At 40.6% G+C, this 10,776-nt stretch overlaps 2 protein-coding genes across 2 annotated transcripts; one reads left to right on the plus strand and one right to left on the minus strand.

Moving 5' to 3' along the window:
- Positions 1-1,969: 1,969 nt before the first annotated feature.
- On the plus strand, positions 1,970-4,107 carry LOC121986204 (branched-chain amino acid aminotransferase 2, chloroplastic-like). The gene is made up of 9 exons (XM_042540060.1): positions 1,970-2,216; positions 2,297-2,367; positions 2,449-2,623; positions 2,718-2,900; positions 2,981-3,112; positions 3,173-3,271; positions 3,349-3,465; positions 3,574-3,782; positions 3,879-4,107. Exons 1-9 carry the CDS (start codon positions 2,169-2,171, stop codon positions 3,988-3,990), a joined length of 1,146 nt encoding a protein of 381 aa, XP_042395994.1. The 5' UTR covers positions 1,970-2,168; the 3' UTR covers positions 3,991-4,107.
- On the minus strand, positions 4,023-7,557 carry LOC121986203 (AP2-like ethylene-responsive transcription factor ANT). The gene is made up of 9 exons (XM_042540059.1): positions 6,885-7,557; positions 6,147-6,774; positions 5,794-5,876; positions 5,670-5,678; positions 5,487-5,575; positions 5,331-5,404; positions 5,200-5,250; positions 5,048-5,124; positions 4,023-4,953 (listed from the first exon to the last, which is right to left on the minus strand). Exons 1-9 carry the CDS (start codon positions 7,216-7,218, stop codon positions 4,361-4,363), a joined length of 1,938 nt encoding a protein of 645 aa, XP_042395993.1. The 5' UTR covers positions 7,219-7,557; the 3' UTR covers positions 4,023-4,360.
- Positions 7,558-10,776: the final 3,219 nt, after the last annotated feature.

The raw sequence follows: 10,776 nt of genomic DNA on the forward strand, positions 1-10,776 counted from the left end.
TTTATTTTTTAGGATCGAAGTCTTCATCCCATCAGCGCTCACCCCATTCTTAACTTTTCAACTTCCTTTATTTGAACAAGATCACCAACCATACGTCTAATCAACGTCTAAGTATGCTTAGAAAATCAAAACGGTGTCCTTTTTTATTCACATAATTAACAAATTATCTTTCTTTTAAAATTTATCAAAATGGTACTTTATTTATAATTTAATTTTTAAAATAATCTTTGTGCTCGCCTTAGAATAATTTTAATCAAAGTTATACCAAAATGATATAATTTTGTGCAAAAGTGTTCTAAAATGATGTAGCTTGATCAAAACTATATGCACCTTTAGGATGATATATATATTTTTATGTTGAAATAGTTTAAATCCAATTTTGCTCAAAGTTACTTCACCTTGGAACAGTTTCAAGGTGAAGTGAATGCATTTTGAGTATCAAATTATCGGACGTTGTTTTCGTAAGTTTTTTGGGGAAAAAAAATCTTTTGATAATATAGATAATTATAGGTGCCATCAAAATTTCTAATTTTTCTCTTGTTTAATTTTTTTAAAAATAATTTATAGGTAGATGAACTTCCATCTAATTTATACATTAGAAGGCCGCAATTTCTCAAATATTCGTCTATATTAGAATTTGATCTTTTTATTAAAGAAATCTTCACCACATCACACTCATGGAAGCTAAGATGTTGCTATAGAAGCATGTAAACTCGACACTTCATCGCAAAGTTTGGAAAGTGAAGGCAGTGCATTTTCCTACACCGGAACAAGATTTTGCATAGCGCCCTTGTCTTGTAGGTGGAAGCTGGAATGACTAATGCACACTTATCGAACAAGGACACAAGTGCCGGTGTAGATTTGTTCAAACAAGATCCAAATCTATCATCTTCGCGAGGCAGGATCGGAGCACTTTCAGCTGTCCTTATCTAAACTTCAATTTCTCTCTTGACCATTCCTTCCTTATTCAATTCCCTTTCCTGCCTCATCAGTCAAAACCACAAGGTCCACAGTCCTTATCCATCCTTAGAAAAGAAGAAAGAAAGAGAGAGAAACTCACGTTTAATTATCTTGATACACAGAACACTGGCACCGACCGAGACGTCCCCAGCCACCACGCTCACTTTGTCTTCGCTACAGCCTACAGATCAGCGCAACGTCCGTGTGCCGCGGCAGCGTCATCTTCACCAGATAAGCACGCCACGCACGCAGAGAATTACTTGAAACGCTTGAACACGCCCATTCCTTTCCATCTTCTGTTCGAGTTCACAAAAGTTCAGGGAAAACCCAATGATTTTGGTACTTATGGAGCCCACGTCTGGCTAGCTAAATGACAATCGTGTTCAGTGCAGTGGGCCGGAACGAACGGCTCTGTTTTTTGGGGCCTTTGCTGGCACGTTTATCGCCTTCACTTTGTGAATTAAAAATTTCCGATTGTGGAGGTCTGCAGCAGCCCGTCCTTGTCTGGGTTTAATTTTATCCCCCACGATTTAGATTTGCCTCGTAGATTTCGTCTAGAATCGTGTGTGCGTTTGATTAATCTTCCTTTAGTATGATTGTGTCAAACCCATGACGATCATTCTCCTTACAGTTTGTTACTATTTTTAAAATGCCCGTAAAAAAAGAAATATTATAAACCCTAAATTTCCTCATTCAATGTCACTAACTTTTCAAACTCCTTACAGATTCATTCTACCTCTTTTCTACGTCATTATGTGAGCAACGCCTCAAAGAAACAAAAGATAAAGAAATAAAAAGGCAAAAAAATTATATTTTATTTAATATTATGTGTAAAACCTCAAAATCTAAAAAAAAACAATACATAATCAAATCAAATTAATATCTTCTGAAAATAAAACCTAATATATTTTAAAAGCAAATCAATATCTTTCCAAAATAACCCAAATGACACGTTTTTACCTGTCACCTATCCATCTGAAACCGCTGTCTTCCTATCTCTTCTTAGCCTTTGGAAGATTGCGAGTTGTCATGACTCTGTCCTCCTCCAATTAGCAAGCAACAAGCTTTAATTCATTCATCCATCCATCCTCGCCGCGGACAATCTACTCAATCGATCTTAAGGAGGCTGACGACCGGAGACGATAACTCACAGATCTCTTCCTCCTAATTCGCTCCTCTCATCAGAGACCAGAGATTGAAGATCAGCCATGTTGGCAAGGAGAATTCTCGGTTCCTGGACTCCCTTGCTGTCCAGGGTCCGTCTAATTGCATTCAGATTATTTTTCAGTTTGTTTGGTATTCTTTAATTATAATTAGCTTCCTCCGGGGTCTGCAGGGAATGAAATGCCGCTCCTTCGCCTCGCGCCCGGCTTCCTCTTTTCAGCAGGAATGCTTCGACACGGCCAGGTCAGTTTCTTTCATGGAAGATGATCTTTTCATATAATGCATGCTTTACAGCTGGTTCGATCAAATTCTCTCTGCCGACAGGAGCGATGAAGAGAGAACTGACATCGACTGGGATGCGCTCGGCTTCGGACTCGTACAAACTGATTTTATGTACGTAATGAGATGCACTCTGGATCGAGAATTCTCGACTGGAGCTCTTAACAAGTATGGAAACATCGAGCTAAGTCCGTCGTCGGGAGTTATTAATTATGGCCAGGTACGTATTTTTCCAGTGATTGATCATCGCTAGCTGTTTAGATTAATTTCTTCTCCTTTATAGTCGTATAGCATGTTTTGTGGTGATCGATCAGGGTCTGTTCGAAGGTATGAAAGCGTACAGGAAGGAGGAGAAAGGCGATGGCCTTCTGCTCTTCAGGCCAGAAGAGAATGCCATTCGCATGCAGGTTGGGGCAGAGAGGATGTGCATGCCGTCCCCGTCCGTCGACCAATTCATTCATGCCGTCAAACAGACAGTGCTGGCTAACAAAAGATGGGTATGTACGTGCATTGATTGATTGAATCAATTAGGAAAAGTTGAACATTTTGAGCTGCATTCTAATAATTAATATTGCAGGTGCCTCCTCGAGGGAAAGGGGCTCTCTATATCAGGCCATTGCTGATTGGGAGTGGACCTGTTCTTGGTTTGGCTCCAGCACCAGAATACATGTTCCTAGTCTATGCTTCGCCCGTGGGAACTTACTTTAAGGTAAATCTTGTGGTTTCTCATAGAAAGGAATTCGATGTCTTTAATTTGAATTTGCTCCAGGAGGGTTGGGCTCCGATTCATCTTGTTGTAGAGGAAAAAGTTCATCGTGCCACTCCTGGTGGAACAGGGGGTGTGAAGACGATCTCCAATTATGCCCCGGTATTTATCTTTTTTCCTATTCAATCTCAACCCCAATTCATAATCAAGGTTTTCACTCGCTCTATTTGGTTTCTCAGGTCTTGAAGGCACAGAAACAAGCAAAGAGCCAAGGATTCACCGATGTTATATATCTTGACTCTGTTGAGAACAAGTATTTGGAGGAGGCATCCTCATGCAATTTATTTATCGTAAAGGTACAGCTCGTTCCATGCCTTACACCTTTTCTTTTAATCAAAATGTTTTATTCAGATCGAACGAGAAGGGGAAAAAAACTTGAAATTTTACAAAAACCTTTCACGCAGGGAAATGTCATCTCGACGCCAGTGACAACGGGAACCATTTTACCAGGGATCACACGCAAAAGCATCATGGAGATCGCGCGAGATTATGGCTATCAGGTCGAGGAGAGGCTCGTTGCAGTAGAGGAACTGTGCGATGCCGATGAAGTATTTTGCACAGGAACTGCTGTCGTTGTTGCTCCCGTAGGCAGCATCACTTATCGAGGTCAAAGGTAACTGCTATACGCACAATGATCTTTTCTGCATTTCCCCAGTATCTATCTTCACTTCGATTCTCTGTTCTTGACTGCCAAAATGATGAACTGCAGGCTTCAGTTCCAAACGGGGGACACGAGTGTGAGCCGAAAGCTGCACAAAATCCTCGTAGACATTCAGATGGGCCTCGCAAAGGACGAGAGAAATTGGACAGTGGAAATCTGATCGAGGCCATCATTTTTTTATATATGCAGTTATTTTTCAATACATGAATGCTGAAAATAGGCGCGGATAGTGTATTGGAATGTGTTTTGATTGATGAAATGAAAACCTATAAACCCTTAATGTGGAACTCTCAGCAACGGCCAAACTCATGGTCAAAAGTTTGCATGTTCTTGTCGGAGATCCCAAGTTTTTTTTTTTCCTTTTCTTTTCTTTTCAACCTAAACTAAAACAACATATCGTTAAGTGATAGAATTCTGCTCGGAGAGGGCTACAATTTCTGAGAATTTCCGCCCCAAAATTGCCCCCGCCGGCGGGGATCAATAAAGACCTACAGTTTAAGGCAAAGAGAACCACCGGCACAGATAGGAAATCAATTAGCATCCGCTGCCCAAGCAGCAAAAACCGTCATCTGGGACATGGACATGCTCGGCCTGAGCTGAGCCGACGCTGCCCAAGCAGCAGCAGCAGCAGTCGACGATGGCTTCGCAGTGTTCGCGGCCAAGAAGCCGCTTCTGTCGAGACTCGGCATCGACGACGTCCCTGCATGGCCAGTACTCCCTAGCATCTCCAAGTCGCCCACGACTTGCACGGAGCTTAAGTTTTCGACGACCAAGCCCTGCAGAACAGGCGAGAATTGTGCGTTGTGGTGCGCTACTGCGAGAGGCGGCTTGGGCTCCAGCGCCGGAGGAGCAGATTGCAGATCCATCTTCCAACCCGGAGCAGTGCAGGCGTCGTCGTTCTCCACGGCGTCTCTGCAGCCGTTGCGTTCTGAACCACATGCTGGCTCTCCTCTCCCTGCATCGATCGCTTTGTTTCTCCTAGCGTGCTCGCCCGACAACAACGTAGTGCTCTCCAGTATCTTTTCCACATCGTATCTTGTTATGTCGAAGTTCGTCACTGCATTTACGCCTCGAAATTTAATCGCAGCTATGTCGTAGGCTTCGGCTGCTTCTTCCTGTGTGCCTGAAAAAACAAAACAAAAAATGAAATCCAATTTCGTTTGAGAATCAAGCACATCACAATCGATTGTTAATGTGAAACAAGAGAAATAACATACTGAAAGTCCCAAGGTAGAGATCTTTGTTTCCAGCAACCCTACCAATTCGAGCTTGCCACCTTCCGTGCTGGTGATGCCTGAATTAATGAAAAATCAACTACACAGAATCAGAAAACAGAATCACTAGTACGAGTACTCGAAGCAAATTAAACCTAGTGACGCCGCGGTAAATTGAAGCTCCTCGTGAAAACCCACTGCTTCTCCTGGAAACAAGAGGAGACGACAAAGCAAAGTTCAGGAGAAATGGAGTGATGAATCGAGAAAATTAAGGAGATTGATTTACCTTCTTAAATGGGCAACATACTCTTGCCTGCTCATGTTCTTCATTTCTTCAAGCTCTTCTGGATAACTCTCCAACTGCATGCATGATTTTATCCAGCCAATAGAACATTAATGCTCCAAGGTTAAAGAATATTTCAATCGATTAATCAATCGTTACCGGAAAGTTGATATGTGTCGACGGTCCCCAATACTTCAATGCTGCCAAATCATACGCCCTAGCAGCTTTCTCCTCCACATCATAACCCCCTGATCAGATACAGAAACGGCATAGATAAATAAACTCTTCGACGCGGAGGCATTGAAGTTGATATTTTTTTAGAATCGATCGAGGAAAGCGTACCGAGATAAACTGCGACAGAGCAAGGAATAACATGGCAAATTAACAAGATTAAAAGTTGTAGTTAGATGAGTTTTACTGGAATCTTGAATATTAGACTGAAAACAAACTAATCAAGACTGATCACCTTGCCTGCCCTTTCTCGTCTGACCTTCTTGCTTGCAGCTGTTATCCCAAAGATGCGCTTCATATCTACCGGTCCACCGGTGCCTGAAGCATGAATCACACGAGATGAACTGGTGGAATCAGACAACATAATTATTTCGATCGATTCATAATTACAATCAATGTAGATTAAAAAAAAAGGTATACAGAAATCTAGATAAGGAAACAATATACTGTTGTAATACCTTTATTTGGTTGGGTTTGCCGTTTGTGAAAGCAAATTAATGACCATAAGCATGGAAAATATGCAGAATCTAGCTAAATGAATGTCTAGTATACCGCATTAGAGTAGTAATTGAAAGCATGCATGCCTACCTGGTGACGCCTCTGTATTGAGAGGTTCTCTGGCCAAATGTGTCGATTGATTTTCTATGAACAGTTTGCTTGTGGGCCCCTTTGGCAGGGCCCCTCTTTTTTGGTGCGTCCAAAGCCATGCATTCACTCGGAGCAGAGCTCTGCATTGGCGCTGTGACACAGCTGGACTGCGACCCAGGACTCATGGACAAGCTCAAGGGCTGCAGATCCCCATACCCAATGGCTCCGACTCCGACAGAGACAGGCCCGAGACCAGCTTCATCGCCGCAACACCCATTGCTGCCGCCATCGTAGTGCCTGTTCACCCAGGATTTGAGGCCGGGGATTCCTTCGTGGACGTCATGGGTGGATCCTTCGTCCATTGCGGCATCATACATCTCGTGGCTCGCCAGATTAGAGCATAACCCAGCAGCTTCCTGCAGTGGTTGGAAGTATAGTTGGTGTTGCCTGTGGAGAAGGGTTAAGGAATGGTTGTTTCTGTCGCCTTGGCTCTCAGAATCCTTGCCGTAGCCCAAGCTTAAGGCCATGGCCGCCACGCTGTCGTCGTTGGCGAACTGGTGATGCATTCCCATGTGCGGTCCGCCGCCGAGAAAGTCCTCTAGTTTAGGCGACGGGGATGGCATCATCCCTTTTGTAGCAACGACAGTAAATGTACCAATCAGAACAATTAATTGTTAAGAATTAATTAGCACGGTTTAATTTGTAGATGGAAGAAGACATATAATAATAATAATTAACCAGCTTGCTGCTGCGATCGGCTGAGGGCTTCCATGATGCAGAGCGATCCATCGGACTTCAACGGCATGACAGATAACTGAGGGTAGAGTAATGATGCTTCATTCTCGGCACCTTCCATGCCATAACAAATCCCTGAGTTGCTACTTTGAGGCGAAAGGTAGATGCTGCATGGCACTGCAGACGTGGTGCCAAACGAAAGTACTGGAGCTTGGTGATGATGGGTTGAATGATCTTGGCGACGGTGAGGATCGGAAGATGCGTCCATGCTCATGGGAGACGAGAGAGAGAAGCCCAACCAGTTGTTGTTGTTGTTGTTGTTGTTCATGGATTTCATGCTCCTACCTAGAACTGATATGTAGAAACTCTAGGAATAACCTTAAAAAGAAGCTAAAAGAGTAGAGATGTAGGATATGGCATAATGGTTTCAAGCTAAGCAAGAAAGAATGAATTCAGGAGCTGAAGAGAAGCTTTGCACAGCAAATTTATATTCTCTTGAGCCTCTCTTTCCAAAGCCTTAGCTTGTTGAGATCCTTTCAAAGAGAAAGAAGATCATCGATATATTGTTGGTGATGAGGTTGCCATTTCGAACATCTTGTGCGAGCTATCAAGGAACGAGCTAGCTAGACGGTGGTGAGATAACCAAACAAGGCTGCTGGTTTCAGTGTACAGGCCATGGGATAGAGTTGACAGAAAGGACGACTGTCCAAGTAGTCACTTCACAACAGTACTTTATGTACTGCAATGCAGGGCAGGACAGGGCAATCCAAAGAAAATTTTCATTAAATATATATACATTAGTATTTAACAAACTTTATTTTCTAAAATACTCCATAAATTTAATTTGATTTCCCAAAGAGCAATTTAGTGACTGAGTAAGAGAGTGAGTTATTTTGGGGAATAAGTATATCATTTGAATACAAGTCCTTTAGCTATTGGACACATCATTGGGTAAAATATTATTAAATATTTGTCCTCGCTTGTTCTTATCTGAGCATTTAAAATATCCAAAAGCATTCAGTGAAATTGCATAGTAATAGACACATGACAAAGGTATTAAATAAAAGATCAAACTAATTATGAACACTTATATATAAAGTAGTGTAATTTATAAGAGAGAATTGATTTTGCTATAAACTTGCACTACTAGACCAATAGATTGAAATAGGTGTAGCAGTGAACGTAATGAACATCTGTTAAAACTGCTGTTTGATGGGCTTTCAATCTTCTATTGAAGCTTGTCCAAAATCATACGACCAAGTGCTTATTTTATTTATAACAGACAGGCAAACATCATTCAATTGTTGTGCCTTTTTTGTGTAGGCTAGAGGATGTTTAGAGAGCGTAAGATTATATATATATATATATATATATATATAATCACTTATGCTTGGTCTTCAAATTAAGGGACAGATTTCCATGTAGAATGATGATTTGTCATTGGGTATCTGAAAAGGTTAAAGGCAGAGGAGAGATGTTTCAGGTACAAGCATCCACAAACATGTATCATTATACCCATCTCCTTTCTGATTACTGCAATCATCATTCACGAGTCTATCACCAACTACGTACGTACCATACGAGGGGGAGCATTCACGTAGGCTGCTAAAACAAATATAAGAAAAACTATAAAAAAAAAACTGAAAGTTTTGTAGGATGGATCTGAATTGAATATATACGCCTATATACAAGGATGTAAATAGGAGAGATATGTAAGTTAATTACCTGTGATTATATATATCTAAAGCGACGTATCAGGCACACTGTTATTGGCGATCCTGCTGCAAAAATACTTGTGTAGATCTGAATGAGTTTGTACCTCATCTGTTAGAAAATGTCCATTTGTCGAGAGATGGTAAGAGTCTTAATAAGCTACAGTACTTCTTATATTTAAGAGGGTAGGGGAAAATTGTATTGCAGATATAAAACAAAGCTAACCTTCATACATCATAATTTACATATTCAATATTATCATTTGCTAGAGAAAGATATGGTCTTGATCTAACAGATATATGAACTGGAAGCAGCAATACATTGTTAAATAATATAATTGCATGTTTAAAGCAAGATCATACTTCTCTCTAGTTCTTTAACTTAAGTATAGATTAGATGATCTTAGCTAGGGAGAACTAAAGGTCAAGGTCATAGGGCATAGAATCATCAAGAACTCAAACCCTCAACTATGATGAACATGAGTCATATATAAAGGAACACTTTCATTTATCATATCCTTTAATTCAGAAAAAAAAAAACGACAAGGCATCAAAATTTGATCTCTAACCTCAAATTCACTAAATGTGCATCATCAAATTGCTCTCCAATTGCACAAAACTCCATGCATGAGACTTCGTCAGTTTAATTTATTCCCTTGATCATTCTATTTTAATTGAATCAATCTCACTTATTGTTCAAGCCCCAAATCCAAGACACAAAATCTCCTACTTGCAAGAATCACCTATATACAAGGTCATACAATAGTATTACTATCCTATATCTACATCTTACATCTTCAGCCCTATTCAAGTCATATTATCTAGTTCATCATCTTAACATACTTCATTTAGCTGTTTTTTCGATCCATTGATCTTCCAGACATCAAAAAAGAAAAAAAATCTGAAAAAAAATACCATTTATTCTTCTCTTATATCACCTTTACCTAAAGCTTTAAAGAACTAGATCTCTCTAATTAGTTGCTGAACTCGAACAATTAATGGTTGGTGTCCATGTATTTGCTTCTTGCTACATATTAATCTTGTAAAGTATTCAATGCTAAACCTGCAGTTCATAAATTCAAGCTTTGACCTGAAATGTTTTGGTCATCTCTTGCACATCGCTAAAGTAAAGTATTTAGGTACATCTACTTTTGGCACTGTTCCAGTGCATGCGTAAACCAGTAGTGGGGCACTGAAAGAGTCTAGCTTTCACTTTAGAGTGGTGAAACATTCTTTAGCTAGCTAGCTAGCTTTCTCTCTGCAAAATAATAAATAAATAAATAAATAATACTCGGTAGCTGTGGGGCTAAGGCAATGAGAATAGATTCAGTCGGTAAGATTAATTACAAGGAAAAGAATGAACTCATGTGAAACAACTGAGAAGTTTGGCATAAAGAACAAAACAAAAGATCAGCATGCAATAGGTTTTATTAGAGGAATTGTTAGCGTAGATCCTCCAGTACTTGCAAAAACACTTTTTGAAGTAAACAAAGGGCATGAAACACGAAAGAAAAAAAATGTAACATGCATCTTGACACGAGCAACAGCAGTAATGCAGCATAGCGCACGCGGCATAAAGGAATTCCCAGATACTCATTCCACCAATCATGTATGTTGTCCTTCAAGTAAATTTCAAGGAAAATTAACTGAATTCAAGGTTAATCTTTAGAGAAGAAAAACAAATAATGGCTATTGATTACAGCTCGTAAGTGCCGTTAATGGAACTCTATCAGAAACTCTTTGTCCTGCTCCACGGAATCTTACGAGTCAGTGTTACAGCAACTATATTGATGCAAATTGACAGGCAAGGGGGAAAGCCCACGTCATGCAGCTGGTTTCAGTCGATCACTGTTGAATACTATGGTCAATTAAGTGCGATGCCTGCTCGTCATTCATTCACCTGAGAAGCGCAAAATCCAAGCCAAATCCAAGCAAGATCCCTTGCATAAAGTTCAGATAGCCTAAAGGCAGGCTAGCAAGGATCCTATTTGGTAGCTAGCGAATGGGAGCGACAAAGGCAGTACAAAACGAGACAGTAACGTAGGCTGCTACAGAGATAGAGAGCTGCTGTGCTGCAGCAGCACAAGCAAGGTCAGACGAAGAATTCCACTTTACTGAGAGGCTCCAAATCCCGATTAAAGTCGCCATTAAAGTCTCTCCTTCCTGACTCAATGAGGGGTCAA

The sequence above is a fragment of the Zingiber officinale genome, chromosome 5B (assembly GCF_018446385.1).
Source record: "Zingiber officinale cultivar Zhangliang chromosome 5B, Zo_v1.1, whole genome shotgun sequence".
In the NCBI taxonomy this organism is placed as follows: Eukaryota; Viridiplantae; Streptophyta; class Magnoliopsida; order Zingiberales; family Zingiberaceae; genus Zingiber; species Zingiber officinale.

Excerpts from the sequence above, each read along its gene's own strand:
- LOC121986203 (XM_042540059.1), bottom strand. The coding sequence starts at position 7,218 with ATGAAATCCATGAACAACAACAACAACAACAACAACTGGTTGGGCTTC. Across the intron at positions 5,405-5,486 it reads CGACACATATCAACTTTCCG|TTGGAGAGTTATCCAGAAGA; the intron begins GTAACGATTGAT and ends TCATGCATGCAG. Across the intron at positions 5,251-5,330 it reads TATGTTGCCCATTTAAGAAG|GAGAAGCAGTGGGTTTTCAC; the intron begins GTAAATCAATCT and ends TCTTGTTTCCAG.
- LOC121986204 (XM_042540060.1), top strand. The coding sequence starts at position 2,169 with ATGTTGGCAAGGAGAATTCTCGGTTCCTGGACTCCCTTGCTGTCCAGG. Across the intron at positions 2,368-2,448 it reads GAATGCTTCGACACGGCCAG|GAGCGATGAAGAGAGAACTG; the intron begins GTCAGTTTCTTT and ends CTCTGCCGACAG. Across the intron at positions 3,113-3,172 it reads CCGTGGGAACTTACTTTAAG|GAGGGTTGGGCTCCGATTCA; the intron begins GTAAATCTTGTG and ends AATTTGCTCCAG.